Source organism: Lethenteron reissneri, chromosome 26, assembly GCF_015708825.2.
Source record: "Lethenteron reissneri isolate LAM-NWPU_2019-01 chromosome 26, ASM1570882v1, whole genome shotgun sequence".
Lineage (NCBI taxonomy): Eukaryota > Metazoa > Chordata > Hyperoartia > Petromyzontiformes > Petromyzontidae > Lethenteron > Lethenteron reissneri.
The window spans coordinates 23,333,451-23,360,496 of NC_083804.1; the positions used below are offsets into that span (position 1 = coordinate 23,333,451).

Consider the following 27,046-nt stretch of genomic DNA (forward strand, 5'->3'; position numbering starts at 1 on the left):
AACTCACAGAAGGTTCAACGAGCAGAGCGCCACCTCGCCAATCTCCGCCTGGGCCCCGAGCCCCTTGCGCTCAATACGGCGCGAGGCGGCCAATGCTTGTCAAACGCTTTGTGGAGCCGGGTCAGGCCCCCTTTGCTTCATCGCCTCTGGACGGAGAAGCTCGCGGCGAGGTGAAGCACGTAAACGGACGGACGCAAAGGGCTCTGATTCAGCGCTGTTATAGCGCACGGCGTCATTTCCTCACCCGGCACACCACATCGAGTATGCATCTCGCCACGGCTGTGGCTACGTCTACAACGAGTCGCGTGCCTACCCCCGTCCACCAGCGAGCCGGGACATTTTCGGCAATGAGTAATGAATCCCGGGTCCGCATGTGGGCTTACACCGACTTGGCCCATGAGATCAAAAATCAAACCACGCATCCCAGTTCACAGATGTGCAGCAGCGGCGGTGGCGTCTCTCGTCCCCCTGTGTTTGTCTCCTTGCCACCGTCCAGACTAAAGCCCCCCCCCCCCACCAACACTCCCCCCCTTCCCCGTGGAAGAGAAACCCTAACGCAGCATAACGGCTGCAATTAAGCCAAATGACCAATCAACAATCGACTTTAATTTATCAAACTCTGCTGATGGTGTGTGAAACCTTGGCGGAGTTTGCTTGTTCTGAATCAGTGCCTGCTGCGGTTTTGGAATCCCCTTGAGGACTGTTGGCACCGATGGGCTGTGTAAGAATGTGTATTGTTTGTATGCGGAGAGACGGATACATAAAGTAGGCGTATTGTCTACTCGATCGGTTTGTTATATTCTCCACAGCGACGCTCACGATTATTTTGTTGTTAATTTATGAATCCTCTCGTTGGAGTTGCCTCCCCCCCCTCCTCGCCCCATCCCCTGTGCCGCACCACCACCGACCTCCCCGCCGGGCTCAGGATGACTGACCCCAGCCGCACCCTCCACCCGGCTACTCGATGGGCATCGTGACGATGAAAGGTCACGGAGAGATGCATTTACTTATTTATTTTGAACGTGGAGGAGAATGGTAACGCTAGCGGCTCTGGTGGCTTAGAGGGGGGGGGGGGGTGCGAGTTAACCCGTTACAACAACAAAAACGCGTCGTGAGTGGTCTTCCAGAATACTGCGGTGTTATTAATCCATGAAATAATGCAGAGTTCAACCCCGTAATATTTAAACAAATTCGTGGGTGATGCCGCCGCTGTTGCTGCGTTGGCAGTGGTGCACAAACAACAACAAACTCAACAAATTTGTCAACAACTCCGTGGCATTAAAAGGCTAAAATATTAAATTAGGGGACGTTTTGAGCAGTGGCCCCTCTTCATAGCACATACATTGGTAGCGCCACACGTCACTTTGTTGAGAAACGTGCGTTTGGAATATTTGGCTGAAATACATCTCCACGTGATAAGCTCACTTCGTCGAACTTTCATTTGCGGCCTGGTCGTTTCTGAAAAAGAAGCTCCATAGCTCAGTGGGCCTTAGCTGGCAACATATAATAAATAGTTTCGTTTGTATTTTAGTTTTTATTTATGTTCCGCGTAGAACGGAGCATTGCCTGAAACGTCACCGATTATATCCCTCCTTTTAAGGCCACACTGTTAATGGCAAATGAGTTGCATGTTCCCCTTATTTTGAAAGTACGAGTTGGCGGTTAAGGGGGAATAGTGGCTAAGACGGAGCTTTGGTGGTGGTAGGCGATCGGGGGGATGTAGAGAAGGGAGTGGTGGTAGTGGTGGGGAGAAGAGCCCTTTAAACATCGCAGAGGCACGCTGCGTCGGAGCAGAAAGATGAACACACTTCAGCATCTCATAGCACGCGATCGGAACCGCGCCTGCATAAGCCATTCCGCACGTTGGCTGCGCTGAAGCCGTTTTGAATAAACACAAGACGCCTCCCCAGACACAATTCTTTCTTTCAAAGCCATTACCGGCACACGCGCCCGGCGAACCAATCGGGAACGAGCCAGCTGGTCGCTAAGGCTTCGCTCCCGCCTGCCCGGAGCGGTGCTGGGTTGGAGCAAGGGGTGCCGAGGAGGGATGAGACAGAGGGGTGGAAGAGTGGGGGGCGGGTAGAAGAAGTGTAGGTGGGGGGGCGGTGTGGCTGGTGTTGTCGCACGATCATTGCTAGGGAGACGGTCGCATGTGGCGACGGCGCGACTTGGCATCGCGCCAGTCGATTGGGGACGTCGGCGGGAGGTCCGTGCTCGTTGAGCGATTGCGCCGGGTTCGACCGCTCAAAGCCTCCGAACACTGGGCGGGCAGCACCAGCGCGGGCGGCAGCGGGTTTCTGTGCGGCACGCAGGTCCGCGGTGGAGGGTTTTTTGTTTTGTTTGTTCCTTCCGGTTATCATGGAATTTTGAGAAATGTCTCACTACTGCCAATGATGGCGATGAGGGGCCGCTCTCAAGTTTCAAGTTTATTTTGATTCACCGGGCTGAGACCTCAAGAGAGCCGGGATGAGTCTCGGCTGCAAGAGCGACGAAGGCAAAGTACGGGAATGAAGCAATTCGAAATTGGAGCAAAAACAACTTTTAAAATATTGCACGAACGTAAATAAACGTAAATTATCAATTCAATGGAGTGCAAGCCCCATTTACCTTCGATCATTTCTTACGAAACAACAAAATAATCTGGCCAAAAGACCTTTTTATCATTCTATTCACTCACAGCCCTTTGTCAATCCACTGCTGGATGAAAGCCTCCGCATGCCTTGTCGGCCATGCGGATTATCTCACCATACTTCACCAGGCTGGTCAATGCGGCGTGGTGAAGGTGGACCTGCCCAAGACCCATTCAGATGTCACTCACCACTGAATTGGTCGGGACTTGAACTCAGGCGGTTCAGAGTGCGCAAACCACTTTGCCACGACTCCTCTGAGCTCTTTTTTGCAATGAAACAAGATCGATTTCGTGGAACCGAAGTCGCTAATTCAGTCATGTAAAGTGAAATGAAGATCAATTATGTAAAAAAAAAAACTTTGAGGTAGTTGATCGTGTTTGCACTACTTCAGTGAAAACAGATGAGACTTCAAGCAGCAATGTTTCTACTTAATGAAAAAGACTGCTTCAGAGGAAACTCTCTTTGGGTGACGCAACATTTTTGAATAATTTATTTATTTGTGACCAACAAGAAAGAACCTCTCCTCTAGCTGCTTGATGTAACCACATCCGATTCCACACCTTCCTCAATAAAAACAAAATAAACCGTCTTCTTTTACTCATTTACAACGACAAGTATTCACTTACATTTACAAATTGTTTATCTAGGAAAGCCTCACAGATCTGAAGACTGCATTTCAGGATGGTTCTGCATTACGGAGTTTGGCCAATTCAATGAATGAGACTTTGTTGGCTTTGTGGAATAAAAATCGCAAAAACCCGGAGAAAATACACCGCGCAAATGAGAGGGTAAACACTCAGCACCACCATCTACCGGTCACGCTGCGCGGCCCCACACCTACACCACCTGTCAAGCCACAGTTTCCTCCCATTGAAGAACAAACCAGGCTCCAACCTTGCTTAGCTTCCGAGATTCGTCGAACTCGGGCCCACTTAGGGCCATTTTGTCATCGCGTTTGCGCGACAATCTCTTCCCTTTGTCCGTTGACCCTCCTGGAAGCGTGCGCTCGGCTCCTCCCTGCAGCATGCAGCATGGGGAACACGCGCCCCGTCACCCATTCGCGGCTCAGTGTTCAGGGGCCTTAACACATGCGTGCATTGGGGGGTGGCGGTGAGAGGGTGGAGACTCGTGGGGAGGGGAGCTGGAGACAGGGCTTGCAGGCACGTCCGCTGTACTGTACACACTGTACACTTGCTGTGCCTGCTTGGAGCTTAGTGTACAGAGCACAGCCGGGGAAAGAGAGAGATGGGGAAAAAACTCCCGCGATCATCTTCGGAAACGATGAAACCGGTTGGCGCTCTCCGCTTGCGATTGGAGTTTGACAAAAAGGACATCGTGGTCCGGTTCACAATCGACGAGGGCAGACAAGACGAACATGTCTGACGGCCACGTTAATGCGAATTGCCCCGAGGCGAGATAATGAATGCAGCAAAGGAGAACGCGGCGGCGTTGTAACCTCGGCTGCAAATCCCCAAACCTTTCGGCAGGGCCCCACCATCTCTGCCAAAATCAAAACCAGGTCAATGCCACCGCACGCCTGCCGTCCTCGCTCCAGTGCCGCCGCGTGAAACACATTGGAATAATTATGCTGCCCAAGGATTGTTATTTGATCCGTGCGGAGAAATTATATATTTTTTGCTATTTTGGTTTACTCGTGGAAATCGAGAGGGCATGTCGTCACCTGCAATAACAAACCAAAAAGCCGTCAATAATTTGCCGACTTATTTAAAAAAAATTGCCCAACGAAGGAACTTTTTTTTTCTGGCCGATTAAGTATTCGGTTGCCACACCATAGGTCCAAAAAGTATTTCTAAATAAAATACAAACAACAAATAGAATCTCTAAAAAAAGACGAAAATATATATTTTCCAATGCCAATTATTTGCACTAGAAAGCCTCACTGAGTGAGCCTCAAGGCCCTGTACTATGAACGAAACACGAAAAACAGTTCTGAAGAAATTAGTTTTCAATCTTGAATTCGGGGACAATTACATTTTGTGCTGTCGTGTATCGCGCCGATTTGAGTTTTCTAAATTGCTCTCATTATTTTATTTTCGTACTCTTTCCACCGCACAGTTGATTGTGCAGAGCAGAGCAAAAGACAACGCCGTGCGCACTATGGTAATTGCACTTCGCGATTAATTTATCCTTCATGGGGCAAGCCAACGCGAATGGGGAAGTGTTCACGCGAGGTGGCAGCCCACGCACCAATGGGTGCGGCCCACAGATAAGATTCGGTCCACTCACTAGACTGAGTCTTGGACATCGAAATGCCCCCGCGTGGAACCCTTGAGTCTTATAACCCCCTGTTCCGTGCCGTGGGTTTTCTCCAGGCACTCCGGCTTCATTCCCACACGAAGCCAAACGCTCATTCGCAGAATTGTCCAAACATCCCACTTCGGGACCGCCGCGGTGAGAATTTCCCAGCTCATTCATCACAGGCTGCCGCCGGTCGCGTCGACGGCGACGCGACCGGCGAAAATTTGTGCCGCTCGTGGTTCGCCCCCAACTCGGTGCAGCGACGATCCCCGACTGCTCTATCGGCCCGGACGACACGAACGCTGCCCGCGGCTCATTACCGCGGACTGCAGGGGACACGACGATAACGACGACGACGACGACTGAGCGCTCATTACGGACAGACGGATGGACGGGTGGGCGCTGGTCGGTGTAAAGGTGGAGGCAGGGAAGGGCAGGCGAGGGGAAGAGGGGGGGAGGTGCAGACCCCTGCTCAGTCGCACTACTAATTAGAAGAGACCAGGCCACGCCATGAGAAGTGCAGGCTGCAGACATGGGGTTATAGATTCTTATCGCGACTGAAACTCAAGCGGCAGCAGGAAAACTTGCAGTCACAAACCAATTTATCCTCGCTACACGTTTGTTATTACACCGTCCCGTGCGAACGCAACTCTCGTCTCGTCGCCTGTCGGATGCCGCCGTCTCCTTTCCACTCGAGAGTCGCTCTGTTCATTAGCGTCCGCGCAGAGCTGAGCCGCTTATAATGAAAGTCGCCCGGCAGACAACAAGAAGGGCCTCCGTGTGGAGAGCGGGACGGGCCGCTCCGCTGGAGACATCAATCCGGGCGAAAACAGTTCGACGTAAGATCGCATAGTGGCCTCGTCTGTTTGGGCGGCAATCACAAGGCGCCGCAGGAAGGGAAAGCGACCGCTTGTCAAGTGGCGGATTTCGCGTAGCGGCATCGCCGAGCGCGTCCGCGTTCTCGGCGAAATGTTACGCGCAGACGGAGACGCAGTGAAGGATTGACAGACGTGACGACGACGACAACAACAAAGATGGGAAACGACGACAGGAACGTTCGCAGTGGCGCTCTGTGTTGCTTTTCACGGCCGGGTTGGGCAGGAGGCCCTCACGCCACCGCTACCGTCACCACGGCGTGGAACTCTGCACAAAACAACACGGGGCTGTGTCCTCACGAACCACAATGATTCACGATGCGGAGAAAAACAACAATGCAATGGATGCACGAGTGAGCTGGCGCTTTACAAAATAAATTCAGTTCCTAGCACTGACGACGGGTGTTTTTCTGTTGGTTTACATTTGAGAAATATGACTCATCGGTTAGAAAAACAAAATGCAAGTCAATGTATCCATCTTGCGCCAGTTTGGCGACGGGGCCACTGTGAGTGCCGGGCCGGCACCGGAATCCTGGTGCCGGACGCCTCCGTGACCCACGGGGGGGGGGGGGGGGGGCACTGATGTGGCCGCTCACGGGAGCCGTGGCCGCGGGCTGGCGACCGAGCAGGCCACGTTTACGAGGCCGCGACGCGGGGGGCCGCGCTCGGCGCCCCGCCATGGAGGCTCGTAAAAAATAAGCAACGGGAGAAACCCGAGAAGAGCTGAAGGCTACCGGTCTGGCCTGGCCGGTACGGACCCCCGTAGTTTTAGAAAGGGTGTCCTGGGTATTCCAAAGTATTTGCTAATACTGCATCGGGACATTTTCAACCCTTCTGACTGCACGTTCAACTTATGTGGGCAACGGGCGGGGCTACCTGGGCAGTGGGCGGGGCTACCCGGGTAGTGCGCGGGGTTACCTGGGCAGTTTGCGGGGTTACCTGGGCAGTGGGCGGGGTTACCTGGGCAGTGGGCGGGGCTACCTGGGTAGTGGGCGGGGCTACCTGGGTAGTGGGCGGGGTTACCTGGGCAGTGGGCGGGGCTATCTGGGTAGTGGGCGGGGTTACCTGAGCAGTGGGCGGGGCTACCTGGGTAGTGGGCGAGGCTACCTGGGTAGTGGGCGGGGCCACGTGGCGGCCGTTGACTGTGTCGGCTGAGCTGGCGATTGAGTCGGTGCGGCTGTGATGGGCTGCATGAGCATACTTCACCAGACTGGTCAAGTCAATTCAGGTTAATTTGTTTAACCGGGAGACAAAGAAAAAACAAGGTAAAATAAAGTACAGCAATCAGAAGAAATGTGGTAAAGTTGGGGAGGCCAGAATCAGTCCAGGGATAAGATGTAAAAATAAAAAAAGTTGACATGTAAGTTCTATAATTACCACTGGACACAATGGAGGACACGTCGTGAGACTTAACGACATTGACAAACAATGCCAAGGACAAAGCCACGGCTCTCTTGGGATAATTGTGCTGATTAAAAAAAACTGACAAGGATGCGATTTCTCTTTGCCATAAACTGGTAAATAAACAAAACCAAACCAGGAATGCAACTTCATTTAAACACATAATTAAAACCGCCATCACGTGCGAATACAATTTCGAGTGCAATCGAATTATAATAACAGACAACTTTCAGCGAGATGTCGTACGACTGACAATGAGGCACCACCGAAGACGGTGGCTTCTCAGAGGGGGAGTGCCAGCGGTTTAATCTCTTCACGGAGACAACTCGTGATGCTAAACATGTAAACAAAATAACGCACGTTTGTTTGCGAGCTTCAATCCCATGCCATAAGCTACGGCATCTTAAAAGCCCTTCGGAACCGGCAACGCAGCCATCGGCCCTGCAGAGCGCCGGGGAGCGCTTCATTCTGCCGCTCTGCGGCCCGCAAAGAGAGTCGTGCCACCTAATTAAACTCACATTCGCAGGGGGCGGGGGGGGGGGTTGCCAATCTTACGAAGCGTCCGCTGACCTCCGCCGCACAACTCGACTTTGCGTGTACCAGAGTTAACCTGGCCACCCACCGCCGTGGCAGGCTTGGTGCAGCCCAGAATGCCAGGGTCGCTATAAATGGTCCTGCCCAACGCAACCTGCTCACCCGATATGTCCTGAACGGCCACCGGTGTCAATTTCCACCGTTGACCTCCGAGGCTTGTTGCTAACTAGACGCTGCAAAGGCGGACGGAAATATGTACGCGGTGTGTGTGCTTCGCGGCCGGGCGTGGTGCTGGTCACCCACCCCCCTCGTGTGTGCCGTGCCGGTCTTCATAGGTGCTAATAGCTAACAGCACTTGCTCCTATAAATCTGTTGAGGCTATACGGAGGTAGGGGGGGGGGGGATCTCTGTCTTGTGGCGTGCGAGTACGATAATTTTAAAACCGTGCCGAGCGTTTAAAACAATAATGCCGACGTTAATAGCTTGGGCACAGAGACCCTTCGTAATGAGCCACCGACGAATTGTTCTTTTTCTTTGGGAATCTTTTTTTCTTCTTCTTTCTCCTTCTTCAAAACGCAGCCCCCCGTCGTGTTTACGTTTCAAAGCGGAAAAATAAACCGCTGACATCAGCAACAGAGGAGGGCGCCGGTGTTGAACAAACAACCAGCCAGCCGGGGTCTGCCACGGGGCCGTGACGGGGCCGTGACGGGAGCGAGATTGAGTGGCATGCCCGTCCAGCCTTGGGGGAAGGTCAGATGAGATATATCAGTTCACTCATTAACTTGTGTGTGACCGGGGGAGACAGAGAGAGAGAGAAAGTTCGAGGGGGAGGTGGGGGGGGTGGTATTTTTGGGTTGAGGGGGTGGCATCTAAACAACCTCCACCCTCCTCGTGCTGTCAGTCGCCTCTAAGCCGAACACTTCTGTGTTTACATCGCATCAGTCAAACAAAGCAACAGAAGAAAAAAAACATCGAGGGGAGGTCAAGCGACCTTGCAGCTGCTCTGTGAAAAGGGGCAGATTATAAGCACAGGAAGCTTTTAGCCGCGAATTTGTGGGAGTCGCGCTCTTGTCTCCCCGTGTCTCTTAGGGAGAGAGAAACTGGAGAGAGAGATAGAAAATGGAGAGAGAAGGGAGAGAGCACGGCGCTCATCCCTCACTCCGTGGCTCGTCGCTCTCCCGCGGGAAACAACTTTGCCCAGACTCGCGCTCGCCTCCACCGCCGCTCCATCTCCACATCGCAAAAAAAACATTAAAGATGTCTGGAGGGCCCCCAGCACCCACCGACTGCCCCCTCAGCACGCCGTCTGAGGGCACGAAGAGTCACGCCGCCACAATCATTCCGCACGCAACGTAACCTCGTTAACAGCCCAGCTGATTGGCCTCTTACTCCTCCTCCTGCAATTCGAATACATCGTGGAAAAATCGATGCGACGAACGATTCTCTCTGACGCAGCAGCGCGCTGAATGTAACGACTCGAGTGGCTGCAGAGCTCACGGACCGCTCACGCACCGCGCGCGCAATTCGGAGCTCAATGTTGTAGGACGCACCGTGCTACACTGCGACACCACGAGCAGGTCCCATCGGCCGCTGCGGGAGATCAACTCTCCGTGCCGCTGAGAGGCCCTCGCTACGACCCACAGCGCGCCACGCCGGTCTGTCCACTAATTCCTCCTTCTCCGGAAAGTTCCATTTCATTTATAGAAACAGAACGCAGGACTTTGGACCCCCCCCCCCCCCCCCTTCAGCCGACCCGTCCTCCCCCAGGGTAGTGAACAATCTTTCCTCGCGCACAGCTCTCAATTACAGACACGAGAGGGAGTTGGGAAGAGCCTATCGTGTCGATCTACTCCCACAGCCACAAAGCCCCGACCCGAATACAAACTCTGCACCGAGCTCTGCACCATCCGCTGCAACACCTCCAACCCCCACCCCCATTCCCCTTCACCTCCCTTCATCACCTTATCTTTATTGAGCCCCTAAACAACGCGCACCCCCCTTTTCAAAACCACACAGCACCGCTGCTTGAGATACTGCTGCTGATTGAAAAACATTCGTGACTGAGCACAGCACTCAGCATAGCGCCCACCACCCCGCTCCTCCTCCTCCTGCAGACTCCCCCCCCCCCCGTCCCTCCCCCCACTACCCCCCCGTGAACTCTACCCTCTCCCCTCCCTCCATTTCCCCAGACAGCTTTTGGTTATCAGCCGTGGTCGTTATTAATCACTGATTCCGTACCGGTTAAACGTGTGGCTAAATATGTGCGGCTCAGTGAGTGTGTGTGTCGGTGCGTGTGTAGAGGGAGTGGGAGAGTCGCGGTTAGCGCGCTGCGCTACGAACCCGCTCACGGCCAACAACCAGTGGCGAAAATCTGAAACCGGTCCTGGGCCTCCCCTAGGTCGATTCAGACTCAAATGAGTACCTGGTGCGGTGTGCAAACATCGCCACCTGGGAGACAAAGGCGGCCACCCTCGCCCTTGTGTGCCGTGCTGGCCTTCATAGATGCTCGCTAACAGCACTTGCCCCGACAGTCTGTTAAGGATAAATGGGGGATCTTTGTCTTTTGTGTGTGAACGCCCAGGATCGAGTCTGAAGGCGCCGGGTGCATCGTCCCGAGGACGCGCTAAACGGGGCAGGCTTCCCAACCGACTTGTTTCTTCCGAATGCCTCGGTCATTCGAAGCTGAATAAGTAAATTACGGCGATGCGATTTAAAAGCTTTCGCACGCGCGTGCGCGCAGTGTTTATGCGTGTGTCGAATACTGTACGTGACATTCGTGTACGACAATGATGTAGGAGTAAAGCGGTTTCCACGTTTATTTTGTTCAATGTCATAAAGTGTGCAAGCAAGCACATATTTTAGGTAGAAACGTGCCAAATCGTACAATCACGTCGGTGCCACGTATCGGGTTTTTTAATGGCAATGGTATCGCTCAACGAATGGGCCGCTGTTCCCTCGCTTCGAGCCCTCGTCCCGAGTATCGTTCCGGCGCTGACGTTGCGATCGATGGTCCGCACGGGAACGAAGCGTGATCGTCATTTTGGGCACCCATAAACCAACTCAACTTTCGCAGACTGCATTTGCATTACCGATGCTCCAAGTGTCAGCCGACCACCGATCCGATGAAAACTAATAAGATGCGTTCAGTTCACTTCCAATTTAATCCAGGTAAAACGTTATCTGTGGAACTAAAACGGTGGTAGCCCTCCCTATGGATGGGATTAATCTTCCCCATGATGCCCTCTCTGTCCCCCATCAGGCCTGCCACCTCCCCTGAGAACTCCTCCCCCTCTGGCCCCACTCTTCCACGTCCGACCACACCAAAAAGACAACAGACACACGACCCCCACCACTCACCAAACACACTTACCAGAAACCTTCCACATACGCTCACCTCACTCTCTCCAAACACGCCTTTCGAGAACATTACCACTCACTTGCCCCTCACCGCTCACATGACACACTGACCAGACACTCACCAAACAGACATCACCCAACAATAATCACGCAATTGATTCTCAAGAATTCACAGAAAATCCCATCAGGGCCTGACCTTCCATCAAACGGCGAGCAAGAGAAACTAAGAATTCCATCACGGTCTGGCGAGGTAGGCCTGGCCTCTTTCCACTCGTGCGTTTCCTGAAGCAACTCTGCGGCGCCTTGCTGTTACAGCGGGCGCCTTCGATCGGCTCCCAGAGCTAAAGGCAATGCCACTGGAGCATAAGATAAGGCGGCTGCATTTCGCTGGATTCGACAGCAGGCACGGACACTGCTGTAGAGACAGCAGCGCGCGTGCGTGTTATGTGCAAGCAGGATTTAATCCCAGCTGGGACTGTCCGGGTCGATGACCCGGAAAATATATCCGCACCCAGCACACCACTTCCAGTATACCGCTCTCTATGGCTCTGACTACTACAAGTAACGTGACACCGACTCTTAGCTCAAGCGGCGACCCAGTAAAGATTCAGCGAGGACAAGCGTGTGTACGAAGAACACGTGTTTTCTATGTAAAATCTAAATTAAAATGTAAAAAAAAACTACTCTGGTATAATAATAATTAAAAAAGTAGAGAAAATGGCCTCTAATTCTTCCCGTAAGACTGACACAGCTACACTACTACGTACAGTACTAATGTCTATTACACAACTAATCATAATAAAACACATCACCCTCGCACAGCGGTTGCCAAACTGCAGTCCGCGGACCACTGCTGGTTCTGCGAGGCCGTGGGAAGTGGGCTGCAGAACCGTTGCGAATATGATTTTCCACATTACACTCGACACTGTGTATATACATTTATTATCTGCATGGCAGGTCCGAAGAAAGTTCGTTGAGGATTTCCGGTGAGGTTGTGAACCACTGCTCGAGCACTCCATGTCGCCGGTTCGACTTTCGCAGTCACCCAGCAGCACCGCAGGCCGTCACCAACACAGTAACCGTGGTTGTAATCACTGGACCAACGTTGCCCCAACGTTCCACGTTTACTGGGAAGACGGCACCGCCTGGGCCCAGGTCAACCACGCTACGCCACTGGCAGAGGTCACAGGATACAACACTGCTGTACACCATGATGATAATACCTAACCCTGCGATGCTACGGCAATATCTTTCCTTTGCACTTCTTACAAACTGCACAACTGATTAATAAATGAGATAGATGATGAATGCTGTATGCTGCAAAATGCTAATGCTGTAATAATCTCCAGCAATAAGGCACTGGGGCGGAGGGGAGAAGTCTCTGTGTTTGAGATTACGCCTGATTTATGTCAGCGCAGGAAGCTCTGCGATGGGCAATTGCATTCCCGTTCAGGATGGCAAATAACTGAAACGTTCCCAATTTGTTCGGGCGTAATTGATGCCCAAAATTCATGACACTGGCACTTGGCAACATTCTTCTCTCCCGCTCTGACAAGGTGGGCAGGTCCGGGCTGACAACGTCCCGACAGCGATATTCTATTTGCGACGGTCCCGGTGTAGTGTGCGTGGCACGCACACGGCTGCCGTGGAGCCTCTTCGGTAAATATTTACGCATCATTTACACTCTGCCGAGTGAATTATAAAAGCATCCTCGATTACAAGTGAACCGAGATGAGGTTTTCAGCGGCGTGAAGAACGCTGCATAGTTTAATTGATCAAATTGAAAATTCCGCTTGGCTTTTAACTAAATGATGTTTTTTTTTGTAATGCAGAAAACAAATAATTACGCAGAGGACATCCACTGGGCAGATAGGGCGATGCATGTTGAAATTATTTCGCACCGTACTCAGCCAACCTAGCTAATCGGAAGTGCTGGGAATTGGCTCGTGTGGAAGTGCCAGGTGATCGTTACATTGCAGGATCGTGAGAGGTGGCTGCGGCTTGGGGAGGCAATCATCCAGCAGTAGATTGACCATGGCTGATGGTGATGATGATGATAATAGGGGGACTGGAGCGGAGAAAACGACTCGAAGAATAAGCGATACGTGGGGAACGTGGTTTGCCAGTTTTAACACCCTTTGCGAGATAAACATTTTTCCCTATGCAGAGTTCAAATATTTTAGTTTCCGCCAATTCTGTTGGATCACAAACTCCCGAACCACTGTGGCGAGCGTTGTACCAGTGGCGATCCGCAGGGGCTCGCACTGAACGAGGGTAAAAAAAAAAGTGTTAACTAGCAGTGCTCATTAACGGTTAATTTTGGAGGAAGTATGCCCATTAGGTAACAAATAGGCATTTGACCAGGAAATTACAGATGTCTACGTTTTTGTACCCTTAAAAATAACCAACGGAAGTTCTCACCTGCTAGGGTTTTTATTGATCGCAAACCTGGTGAAGGGTGGAGAACCGAACCGATATTACCATCCAGCACTCAAGAGCACAGTGACCTTCTAACGAGTTGAACTGATCTGGTCGGCCGTACGACAAATGCAGGTGGAGCTTGATTTGAGAGAGTTTAAATAAAGTCACCAGAAATCGACGCAACCGCCCGCCCCTAGCCCCTAGCTCCCCCCCCCCTCCTTCGCAATGGGAACGGGACGCAAGGGACGCTGCTGGAACGCGATGGACGCCGCTGCCCGGGCCATCGCGAGCGGCGAGCATGGCCCGGGCAGCAGGCCGCAGTGGAAAATCTTTCACGCAACAAAGGTGGCGGACGGCCAGAAATGGCATCTGCTGGGAGTGCCAGGGAGGCTGTGGTGGCTGGGCCAGAGGGCGGAGGAGGGGGCTGGGTTGGAAGGACGCACGCACGCGAGTGCAAACGCACGCGGCAACGGCAGCTCATGTAAGGTTGTTGGTTACAGTCAAGCCCGGCTTAGTTCCTCGCTGAATATTTTCCGATTCGCTGAGGGGAGTAGTAGGCATGTTACCGGAGCGGAAGGTATCCTGCATGTGGTGTGTCGGGTGCGGCAATATTTCCCCAGACAGACGCGGCTGAAAATCTACGACCGAAACTAAACTGCGGAGGGACAAACGCACGAGACCACGTGCGACCCCCAACCCTCGTGCAGCGGCCACGCATCACGACGTCCGCGCATCAATCAACAACTGCCGGGGCAAACGCTATCGCGCGGCCTTGATCCCAATCGTCGGCCGCACTGAACAGGCCGGATGCTGGCAGCCCGCTCGGCTGGGCCGCGGGGCCACTTCCTGCCGGGCCGTGCCACGAGAGCGGAGCATGGGAGGGGGGCACGGGAGGGGGGCACGGGAGGGGGGCACGGGAGGGGGGCACGGGAGGGGGGCACGCATTGTGCTTGGCAATGTCACGTGCGGCTCACGGAGGGTGAGGTTTGTGGTTGATTTATAAATTTTCTTATCAATATTTTCCGGGTTGTTGGAAATATTTCCCAAGTCGCTGTTAGACTGCTGGAGTATGCAGAGGAATGGTCGCCACAGCCCTAGTTAGAGGGGTATACTGGATGTTGTGTGCCCGGTGTGGAAATATTTTCCAGGACGCTGACCCAAAGAGCGAGAGGGATTGTAGAAAAGAAAAAAAGAAACACGCAATTGCCGTTTCCTTTTCCCACCCAATTATAGTTATGGATCATGCTCTCAGTGTGATTTTATCTCCCATTCAGACTCTGTATAAATACCGAGCTCGCAGCTCGTTCGCGCACTTTCTAATAATCGCTTAGCGCATCACAGCTCTGCGGTGATCCTAAAGCCGGAGCCATACACTCGGTCAAATTAAATTTGGAACTTATGGCGTCGAACGCCACAGCAGCACTGAATCATCGACAGATTGCACATTAACGAGAGCCTACGCACATTACTTAGTTTAATCATTGCAGGCTGTAACGTTAACACGTGATGAAAGTTTACATGGACTGCATCTGAATCTCTCACGGGACGTCACACAAAGTCAAGTTTGATCCTGACAGCGCTCGCGCTGGGTGTGGTTATAATTTAAGCCTGGCTCTATAACGGGGGGTGGAGACTACTCACCACTGAGTTCGGATTCAAAACAGATCTCAGTCTTGAGACACCCACAAACCTCTCCGTTATTTCTAGCACTCCCACAGCTCCCCGGCTTCATCCCCCCCCCCCACTGCAGTCCCACTTCTCACGAAATCGACGGCATTCCGGACTGGGGAATCGAACTCTGGAGAGCGCACAGCGGCGGCCGTCTTCAATAGCATGGACCCGTTCAGCGAAGGCTTAGGCCTGCGCAGTCCGATCCACTGCTTTGCCTCAATTTCGTCACTCCATCTTTTCGGTGAACCATCCTCTCGGAACGCATTCCACTCCTGGGCTGCCAGCCCGTTACCTGACCCCTTGACCCGACCATTGACTTGGCCCTTGACTTGGCAGAGTGATTTGAAGTTCGGTGGCAGATTGGGGGGGCCCTAATTATAACACGACGCTGTGGGAACACGATACGACGCGGGGATTGATGAATGTTAACGTCGTCACGACAGAAGTAATTTAATCGCTGACAAATCGGACAACACCCACGCTGTACCAACAGCATCCATCCAACACCATCCCTGTATTCCAGTTCATTTCAGACTCTCTCACCGTGAACGTGAATGTTCACCTGACGGAGAGCAGTCCGCCACAATGTTGAGATGTCCGTTTGTTTAGACTAAATTATGTTAAATATTAACTACGCTCTTATTTTTATTCCACTTGTTATTCATTGCCAAAGTTCACCCAATGCAGAATCATTATCGCCATCAACATCATCACCATCCAGGCTCAATCCACTGCTGGATTAAGACCTTCCCACGCCGTGTCAGTCATGCGAGTTGTTTAACCATAGTTTCCCTACGCTGGTTAGTGGCGGTGAGTGCGGGGTTCGTGATGTGGGTAGCACAGGACCGGTTGACCTTTCGCTCGCCACCGATTTGTTGGCCGTGGTCGCGAATCGAGTGCAGGTCACTGCAATCATGGCGCAGCGCGAGAAACACAGCGGCCCACGGCTGCCCCTGAACGACGTCCGCTCTGTTGGGCGCAGTACGAGCTCGGCGGAAAATATGAGAGTTGCCAGGGTGAGATCGAGACCGCCCAATGCGCTCTTGGGCACCGTGGGAAGGTGTGGGCAGAAAGGGGTGCGCAGGCGAGGGATGAGTCACGACAGAAAATGTCGAAGTGGAAATACGAAAATTCAGTTCCTCCCTGGGCGAGCGCCCCACGCGTGGTTGGTGCGTGTACCAGTGGCAGTCGTGAGATGTTGACTACCTCGCCCGGTATGCAGGAAGTCGTGGATTTGATCCCGACCTTGACGCCTGCTGTATATTTGGACTTTGCGTGTCTCTCTCTCTCCCCGTGGTCGCGTGGATTTTTCTCCAAGTCCTCTGGGTTTTCCCTCCACATTTAGAACCAACATCACGCATTTAAAGTATTTGGCTGCTGTCAATTTCCACATAAGCCACTTCGTTGATCTTTCATTTGTGGCCAGGTCAATTCTGAAAAAGGGCTACATAGCTCAGCGTTGTACAATATTTCACGTGGTAAAATATCCATGTTGGTTTTATATTTAGTTTGTACGTGGAAGTACAGAACCAGGCATTCCGTTTATGGTCGCAATTTCCTTGACGCCGATTCGCCCCACCGCACGGCCTCCACGCCACATGTCGCACACCGCGCGTTACCTCCTTCTTGAGTAGCCACAGCAGGTCCTGCTTGCGCGGCCGGTAGTAGAACGGCTCGCCGGCCTGGTAGAGGATACGTCGCGGCGGGCGCTGCCGAAGGCCGGTCTCGTAGCCCGAGCCGCGTGCCTTGGCCGAACCCTGTGCGCGGACAGAGGAGACGATTAAAAATAAAAACCTTCCCCTCGCCACCGGTACGGCCACGCACGCACTCACTCACTCGCGAGCGCACTCCGTGCCAACACAGCACCCCGGGCAACGCGCGTGCGGACGGGCGGGCGGACAGACGCGGGAATTTGGGCGCCGGTGCTCGTGCGACTCGCGAGTGTGTGAGTGGGCAGGCGACGGAACGGAGTTGGCGTGCGTGAGTAATTGGGGAAAGTACAAGAGTGACACGTGGAAGATCCACGCTCGCGCGCGCAACTCTACGTGTCGAATACTGGATGTGTGAGCGTGACTTTCAATGCACGGGATGCAAGGGACACATGTACTCGCATACGTGCACTCACAAAGTCACCAAAGATCCCCAGTATAGCCTCGACAGACCGATGGGGGAAGTGCTGTCAGTGGGCATCTATGAAGGTCAACATAACGCATGAGGGGTGGGTGGCCAGCACCACACCGTGATGTTTACACGCCCAAGCCGGGAACTCATTTCAGGCTGAGTCAACCTAGTGGAGGCTCAGGAACACTTCATTATATGACTCGCCGATGATTTCAGCCGGGAGTCGAAATCAGGTCGCCGGATTCGGAGCACAGCGCGCAGACCACTGCACCACCGCTCCCCCACTTGCACACACACACTGACGACCGGCACGCATCACCACTCGCCACTTCTCAACGCGTCTGCAGCCTCGTTCGTATTGCGGTAAACAAAAAAGGACCCAAGACGTGAACGCGCCTCGCTCGAATTGCCCGATGTGACGTAAACAAAGCGTAAGGGGCGTTACGCTGCTCTGGGGGTTCGTTGGACGCAGTTGAGAGTCACGGGAATTCTCTTTCCTCCACGGGACGAGAGTGGACCGGCCCGTCGCGACTTCCCCGCGCCGACGACGCAGAATGGTTCGCGCCGAGTTACATGCGCGGCTCCACGTCGCTTAGCGGGGAGACAGCGGCTGGCAGGGCCGCGTGAGTGTGGGGATGAGGGGGGGATGTTGGGGGCGGGGGGAGGTATTTAAACGTCGTGGGGGTTAAAGAGCTCTGGCGTCCTGTGCGGGCGAGGCGTTCACCGGTTGGTACAAAAAGGGGCCTAAAGGTGCAGCCCTGCAACTGCCTTCTCATGCCACTGCTGGCGGAAGGTGTTCCACTCGCGCTCGACATCCCCTCTAGAGGGTCACTTGGCCTGCTCTTCCAACGCTGGCCAGGTGGGAGTGTCCCACACTTTGCCCCAGCACGCGAGACTTGCCCATCGACTCGCTGCTGAGCGGACAGAGGCGGAGAGTGACCAGGGCTAAACGTCTCACTGGAGATGATTCCAGGTCGCAGGTAGACTGGGGCAGTAGGTGGCACGTGACTAGTAGTAGTCACAGCGAGAGCACAGACATTCTGGATGTGGTGTGCCGGGTGGGGAAATATTTTACGGCTCGCCCACCTGGACAGACCTGGCTGAAGTCAAGCCCTGAGAGAGGTCTCCCACCCCACTCCACTCCCATAGTGTGTGTGTGTTTGCCAGGATCTAAACACGCTACTCACATAACAACAGCAACACGGATTTGCCTTTCTAAAGGCGGCAAGAGAAATGTTTATATATATTTTGCACGACACGTAGAGTGGCACACATAATGGGCCCGCTCAGGAATGTCACTCGCTCATTGTCGAAGCGGTCGAAGCTGCTTGTGGCCGTGGTAGTGGTCGTGTCGACGCCTTTAAATATCAGAGAGGGCCGACCGCCGCCTAAACAAGCAGCACTCTACACTGACAAAGCAGGGGAGCGGGGGAGACGAGCCACATTCTTTAACTTAAAAAAATATATATAAAACTAGCCAAACAAAGCTCCGCTGTCAGAGCTCGGTGTCAACACGGCGGTGCAAAAGGGCACGCCAAGATGAACCCGGTGCATTCTGGGTGCCTACAGCCGACTCGAGGAGGAGACGTCGAGAGACTCGCATGGGACTTGGGCACGGAGCCAGGCGGCGGTGGGGAGACCGTGAGATCAATTGGGAATTAATGGCGAAGATGCACAAGTTTTCCGCACGACCGTTTAACCGGCTTAGAAGCCGTGGCATGATCTCATATTTCCGAAGCCACGGCCCTTCGTATTTTAATCTTTTCGAATGTGACTCGGACAAAAACTGCATCAACGCACGCGGGAAACATCGACGCATGCGGGAAAAACATCAACGCACGTGGGAGGCATCGACGCACGTGGGAAAAACATCGACGCACGTGGGAAAAACTTTGACGCACGCGGGAAAAACATCGACGCATGCGGGCGGCAGCCGGTGAGTGGCCGGGCGGCACGGGACGGGAAACACCGCGGCCTGCCGGGACCCCCGGCCTCGCCTCTCGTGCTGCAAGCACTCTGTGCGCTCAATCCGCCCCCTCTGCTTGAACTTCCGAAGAGCAAAATCCGTTGAGTGTAACACAGCTGAGCGATTTTTTAAAAATGCATTCGCGCGTACGGTGTAGGTCAGTCACGCGCCGCGCAATATGTTCCCGACAAACTCATCCGTGCTTTTATAATATATTCGTGGTTTTTAAAATTTGTGTCCAAATGCACGTGCTGGGTTTTGGTTTGCTGATCGTTGACGGCTCTGCCGCGGTGGAGTCTGTCTCTTTCTGCACCTGACGAGGTCGTTACCGTTTACTTTAAAGTCACGTTAGCAGCGGCGGCAGCACCGATGGCACGAGGCGGCTTGATCGTGCACACTCACCGCCGCATTACACGAACCTCCACCCCCACCGCTCACCCATAGATACGTCTGTGTCGAGATACGGTGCAAGGGGAAACCGTGCGGCGTTCAATGTTGTAAGTCTTGTTTTCAGGGAGAGGGCATGGCACACTGAGTAAGCAAAGCCTGGCTCGACCGATGAGAAACTGAATGTCGAAACCGGTCCAGAGTTTTGCTCGTTTTAAACAAATCCTGCCAGGAAACAAAAAAAAATCACTCTCACAAGGCTGATGGAATGTGTAAAAAAACTACTTTTATATTTTTTATGGGGAGTGACAAATGCTGGGAGGAGGCGTATTGCCCGTTCATGTATTTTGTTGCGGTGATGTAGGGTTGCCACCCGTTCATAATCAGCGCAGACGCTGCCAATGTCAAACGTAACGAGCACACCGCACACCAGCGTATTCAACCATCTCCATCGCCAGCCATGGTCGATCCACTGCTGGTTGAAGGTCTCCCCAAAGCCGCCGCCACCGCCACCACCTGGCACCTGCGAATCCCCTCCATCCCCGGTGTTGGACATCCTCTTCCCGTATAGTTTGACGATTCAAACAGCCCGCGGGATTTTACGCCGTTGTTACAAACACGTATACGCCAGGATATTGATTTTTTTGTGTTGTTTTCAGCAACAAGGCTTCTATGCTGATCTGTGTCCACATATTGTTAAAATAGAAGGTGGCGACCCTTTACTGTGACGCGTGAGCTATATCAGAGGAGCGGACAAGCTGCGAGCGTGCGTACAATGAGGGGCTTTGTACTGTCCCGGCCTCAAGACTCACGGGCGGACACTTCGGCTCCTGGGAACACTGATGTAAACCGGCGTGCACGTCACCATTTGTAACACCGGGACGATTTCTCATTTGCATCACCCCCGAGCATTCCGACGGGTGAGGATTCCTTTTAAGACGAGCAGTGGACACGCTCTCGAATGCGTACAGGGTACGTTTGGCGTGCAGGGTACGTTTGGCGTGCCGTGCACGCCTGTGCCACAGAGGCCAGTGTCGGCCACTCCGTTCTTGCATTCTGAACGAGAGCCATTTTTGGGAACGTTGCTTTCCTGCAGTATTTTCCAAAATACGCCGTCTGGAAGTTTCACCGGCACGTACTGGAGCTGTTACTAGTCCGTACACATAAGTGTTTACAGAGCCACAGGCAATGTTTATGTGTGGATCAACAGAGGATAGATCATAACTGATAATGATGATTTATCGACAATAACAATTATAATACTTACAAAATATTATCTACAGCCATTAGACAGTGTATTGCTTCCATAATAGAGGTTTGTTGGGTTAGATCGTGTAAATATATGTGTCGTTAAAACCCGACACAGCCAACTAGTACGGGTTGTCACGTAAACAGAACGTGGCCAATTCGTCACTAGTACAGCACACCGGTGTGTTGGAGAGCCAAGCCACAGCATTTACAATGCGTGTTAAACTTAAAGTGCATTACTTGTTTGCCAATACTTCACCACACTGCTCGGTGTGGGTGGAGCCCTGGCTAGGATTTGAACTCAGATCACCGGATTTGTATCGCAATGATCTGAACACCACCCCACCGCTCCACCCCACCCTGACATAGTGACCCAGTAAATACAGCGAACTGTCAATGCGTATTTACGTCCTGTACACACATGCAGTGTCATCATCATCAGTAATGAAAAAAACCATAGCCATGATCCATCCACTGCTGGACGAATGCCTCCCCAAGCCGCCGCCACCGCCACCTCTCCACGATGCTGCGATGCGATAAATATACGGCGCGTGTGCCTGTGTGCGTGTATTTATGGCATAAAAAAAACCGGTGCTGCTTCAATGTCAAAACAAAGTCACCGTACAGTGAGTCTCATTTCCATTTGGGGCTCGCTGTGAGTGGGTGTGATTTCCACGCGTGGAGTTTTTTTTTCTTTTCCTACTACGGTCAATGATCGTTGCCGTCTCATCAGCTGCTGTTGCCCCTGTGGAGGGAACGGCAGCAGATTGGCGAAGGCGCTCGACAGCACGGCGAGACGTTTCTGCGATACATGAGCTCAGCGACTTGCGTGGACGTTTACAGTCAACTCCCACTCAGATACTGTTCCCTTCCTGTGAGCATCAGATAAGGAAGCACATTTTCCATGAGCAAAAAAAAAATTTGCACGGAATTTTTTTTTATGATTCCTAGAACGTAAAAAAAAACCCTATAACATCTCACAGCCTATAGATATTCGATAAAAATGATTGGTGCTCAATTTGGGGATTTTTTTCTTACTTCCATGCCCTTTAAACTGAGACCTTTTCCCCATTAGCCTCGTACGTGCACAGTCACTTCTAGTTTGCGGGTACGCTTGTGCATGTGAGCGTAACACAGAGTCACGGTGAATCGGGGCAACCGCCCCGGGCCCCGCGCTTTGGGGGGGGGGGGGGGGGGGGCCGTACTGCAATCTTTGACGTAACGGTGTCAGATGTAATATTTTTGGTTTAGTTTGAAATAGACAAGCAGGGCCTCTGCGCGCTGGACATGGACACGCGGGCACACGGGGCACGGACACGCTGGGCACGCGGTTCGACAGCGTCCGTGCCCTCGCCGCTCGCCAACAGCGCCCGCCATCGTGACTTCAAACGAAGCAGCAGCGGTGGCAGCCGGAGGAGGCAGCTCGTCCGAGGCGCCCTGAGAGACTGGCAGAACTTATTATTAAAACATTTCACTCTATCTCCTCCCTTGAAAAGAATGTTTTTTTTTGGTGCTACCCCACCAGAGGCCTACTGGGCCCGTGCGATTATGGACACAAATGCTGTAACTCGAGATTGTTCGCAGTGGGTATTTTTTTTGTGTGTGTGCGGTGCGCGGCGGAACATTTTTTGACGAGAAAAACGTGCGAACGTTACGGGGCCGGCTCTGCGTGGCGAATCAGAAGCGCGGCCTGCACTCGACAGCCTCCAGACCCCTCTACCATCGTCCCAGGCCCCCCCCCCGCACCCCTCGTGTAACAGCTCACACGTGTTGGTCATCAGGCCGTGCTTGCCCCCTTCCCAGCTCTGGCCATCGATCTCCTCGTTAAAGCCACTTTGGCCCACGCCACGTAAATAAAGTGTGACGGCCGAGGCGTGGCCGTGCCCAAGAGGTAAATAGCCAATAAGCGCGCACACGCACCGTGCGCACAAGGTGCATGTGCGTCTGTGTAGGTGCGTAGCTGTGCGTGTGTGTAGGTGCGTAGCTGTGCGTCTGTGTAGGTGCGTAGCTGTGTGTGCGTGTAGGTGCGTAGCTGTGTGTGCGTGGGGAGCGGTAGCGCAGCGGTGAGTGAACCGGCGACCCGAGTTTGATTCCCACTGACTTCCAACACCAGTTACGATTATACCAGTTCGGGACCTCCCCTAGGTCGACTGAACCTCAAATGAGTACCTGGTGCAGTGTGTAAACATCGCCACTTGGGAGGTATATGCGGCCAGGCGTGGTGCAGGCCACTTGCCCCCTCATGTGTCATGCCTGCCTTCGTGGGTACTCGCTCACAGATATTTTTGTATTTTGTGTATCTGTGCTGTTAGGGCTATATGGGGATCTTTGAGTCAATGCTGTATGTGGCAAATATACATTGACATTATGCATGAGTGAGGGAATGAGACTGATATGATTCTAATGTGTAATTATGTTCTAGAAGTTCTTTGTAGATTAAATCTGGCAACTCGAAAAACTTTTTTTTATGGAGCCTGGGTCTATGAAAGTTGATTACCTGAGGTGTTGAAGGGCACTACATGTAAATATGACATCAGATTTGAAAGTAAAAAAAACGAAATTTATATTTTTTTGGGCCTCACAAAATTTTAAGGAAATGTTTTTTTTAAACGAGGCTTACGCATTTTACATCTTGAGGTGGTTGTTGAATTTTATCACGAATAAAAAATTTGGGCCACTTTTTGAAAGCATGCGATACTGCAGCTGCTATAAACTGGGCAATCCCCACTATCAGTTTCTCGTAATTCTATACACACGCATTAAAAAAAATATTCTTCGACATCGGACCACGAAACCCTGAACCACAAAAGAAGTGGTCAGCCCTCGGTCCAAACCACTTTTGTGGTTTGGACCGAGCGTGGAACCACATGGCCAGGCACAACAAACGACCGTGCGTGTGGTAACGCGCGGGAACACACACACGCACGCGACAGCTTGCACTCAATGTGCACATAACCGCCGTTGATTAAGGTCAGCGGGACAGCCTTGAAAAAAGAAAGTGAATCACTATGAGTGTGTTCGCGACGGCAACGTTACACAAAACGCACGACGCTCGCGGGTAAACATTTTCGCGTGCACGCTCTGCAATGAGCGGTCGCGAGCAGCGTGATTAGGGCTAAGTTCACGACACGCTCGTTACTGTGTAATCCGAATCGCAATGGAAACTCCTAATTTACAATTTATCTCACGGCGCCTTCTGATTAATGCATCGAGGTGGAATGGCCCCTGATGATACCGTGAAGAGGCGTCTACCCAAACATCCTGCCCGGCATTCTGCCTCCCCAGGCAATCACCTCTGCTTGAAGATTTCATGTCCACCGCTGGATGAAGCCCTTCGCACACATTGCCATTGGCGGGTGTTGTTTAACCTTACTTCACCACGCCGGTCACTACGGGTCAGTGAAGGCAGCACTGAGGGTCGGTTAGTTCATTTATCACTGATGGTAGCATAACGCCAACCACTGTACAGATACACAGACAAAGATCCCCAGTATGGCCTTAACAGACTGTTGGGGCAAGTGCTGTTAGCCAGCAGCACCTATGAAGGCCGGCACGGTATACGAGGGTGTGGGTGTCCAGCACCACGCCCGGCCGCCTTTGTCTCCCAAGTGGCAATGTTTACACACCGCAATAGGTTGTTATTTGTGGCTGATTCCACGTAACGAAGGCCCAGGACCGGTTTACAGATAATCGTCACTGCCGTTGGCCGGGAGCGGCCTGGGACCGGCCAGCCTCCAATAAACGTCCGCCGCTCGCAATTGTGTCCCGTGCGCGCACTCGCCGAGTGGCTCAAGGGCGCCCTTCAGCTGCTTGTGGCCCTAAACCTTTGCTTGGTTCCCTCCACGCCCAGCGCCACCGCTGCTCCGTGGGGCTTAAGTCAGCGGTGAGTTGCGCTAGCTGCCCCCGCGAGGGCACTTTGTGCGAGAAGCCAGGCAGCTCAACCCAGGGGCAATGTTGCTGTCCGGCGGGAATGGGGTGTGGGGGGGATGAGTTCGCGGGGTACCTGGCGTTGATTGATTGAAAAGAACACGCCGACAGCGGCACTTCCGTGGGCACGCGCCGGGCGGTTCACCTGTCGGGCGTCTGGCCCTTTTGATAACTCCGCAGGTGTAAAACAAAAATCTAACCCGGAGAGCTTAACATTCCTCGGCAGCACCCCCCCCCCACCTTTCACTCCCTGACCTGCAAATCGCCTGCAGGTTAACACGCCTGAGCCACCGAGCAGGCGCCATCGGCTCGGCCCCGCCGCAGAAAATAAATGCTTCCGTGCTCACGTGAAAACTACAAAGATCCTCCGTGTTGCCTCTAATAGACTCGCGCGGCGAGTGCCGCCAGCGAGCGCAACGCGGCACGTGTGAGCTGGTGTGGCCGGTACCGCGCCCAGCTGCCTTTGTCTAGGTGATGTTTACACACCGCACGAGGTGCTCATTTAAGGCTGAGTCGACCTTGGGGTAAGTCCAGAACTGGTTAAATTGCTCATCGCCAATGCGAGTGGAGATTGAACTCGGGTCACCTGGTTCGTAGTACAGCGCGCTAACCACTACACGACCGCTCCTCACCTACAACAACAACAGCAAGAGTCGCCATTCACCTCTAAGTGTCAGTGACATCACCACAGTGCTTGTGCCAAGCCAGGGGCACTCCGAGGCCAAGCAAAGTATCGAAGGCTCGCTAACAGGAGATCCCTGGACAGACCCAGGTGCCATGGGTTGACTGACTGAGATGACTGGCAGATGCACCACCTGTGCCCCCTACTATGCCAACTTGCTGTATTTTAGCAGCCCAGCGCGCCGCTCGTTGTTGTGAGCTAGAACAAAGACAAAGATCCCCGGTGTAGCCCTAACAGACCGTAGGGGCGAGTACTATTAGCGAGCGCCTGTGAGCTACACACACGCGGACACAAAGAGACACGCACGCTCGCGCATCAGGCACCGCACTCACCGGCTCTCCGCGATGCTGGTGCTGCTGCGGCTGCTGCTGGTGCTGCTGCTGGTGCTGCTGGTGCTGCTGCTGGTGCTGCTGCTGCTGCTGGTGCTGCTGCTGCTGGTGCTTGCGCTCGCTCGACTTCTTCTTGGCCGGGCGTCCACGCGGGCGCCGGGGTAATGCGCTGTTGGGGGAGGGGCAGTCCTCTAGGGAGTCCGGGCGGGTTGCCCGCATGTCCCACTCCACGTCATCCTCACCATCTGCACCGCGCGCCGCCAGCGCCAACGCACACAGGCAGGGGGCTGTGGTTACGGTGGGCACCTCGCAATACCGTGGGCAGAACTACGTCACGAATGACACCGTACCCGTGCGTTGAACTTCTTTCGCACCGTACGTAGCCAAACTTGCTAATCGGAGGTGTGGAGGGGGAGACAACAAACTAAACACAGTTCTTCCTAATATCGGAAGAGCGTTCCAGACGGCAGCAGAAGCGTATATGAAAGCGCGTGTGATGCGGTGACCGTCTATGTTCGATGGCTGAGCCGAAAGCCGCTGGTGCGAGGATGACGAGAGTTCACGTGATGATGGTTTACGCTCCTTGACGAGATCAGCAAGATATAGAACTCAACACGTTCGTCAATAACACCGCGGCCTTACAAGGAGACGCATATATAGCAGGCCCTTCTTCAGAGTACACGAGGGGTTAGGCAGTATTTTTAATGAATGTGTCGAGTTTGTTGTTGCTGTTAGTGTCTGTGCACCACTGCCGAAGCAGCAGCACCACCACCGAATAATTTGTCACCGTGTAAAATCGCGTTGTCTCGAGCCTGTGGATTATCACGCGACAGTCAAAACACCAAGAATTCTAACGTGCCCGGGAAGACTTACAGATCTCCCAGGACGAGCCAGGAGTGGCGGCAACCCTGGCCACACTTCGACGAGCCGAATTCATCGCCCGACCTCCACGGCGTGCGCTTTCTCGTTAGCCTCGGCAATCGGCCACCACCACTTCTAGTGGCGTGACGAGTGAAAAATCGTTCCCACAAACCGCAAATTCAATTCTCGTGCACGATGGCCTTCGTCCAGCAGTAGACTGATACTGATACACAGCTGTACTTAACCATCATTATTGTTGTTGCTGTGCTGGCAGTGTATTGTACCATAGGCAGCGAGCACGACTGACAGCTAAGATGGCCAGGAATCAGGACGTGGCACAACCCACACGTGCTGCCACGTTGCCCACGGAGTAACCG

The 27,046-nt window shown here is 53.2% G+C and overlaps 1 protein-coding gene across 8 annotated transcripts in view; it reads right to left on the minus strand.

Moving 5' to 3' along the window:
- Positions 1-27,046, minus strand: part of LOC133347894 (DNA (cytosine-5)-methyltransferase 3A-like) — a 118,087-nt gene that overhangs the window by 43,482 nt on the left and 47,559 nt on the right. For all 8 annotated transcript variants that reach the window (XM_061560625.1, XM_061560623.1, XM_061560627.1 and 5 more), the window contains exons 5-6: positions 25,812-26,053; positions 16,768-16,905 (exon numbers count right to left, since the gene is read on the minus strand). In XM_061560625.1, the coding sequence (XP_061416609.1) occupies positions 16,768-16,905; positions 25,812-26,053 (380 nt within the window). The remainder of the gene's footprint in view (positions 1-16,767; positions 16,906-25,811; positions 26,054-27,046) is intronic.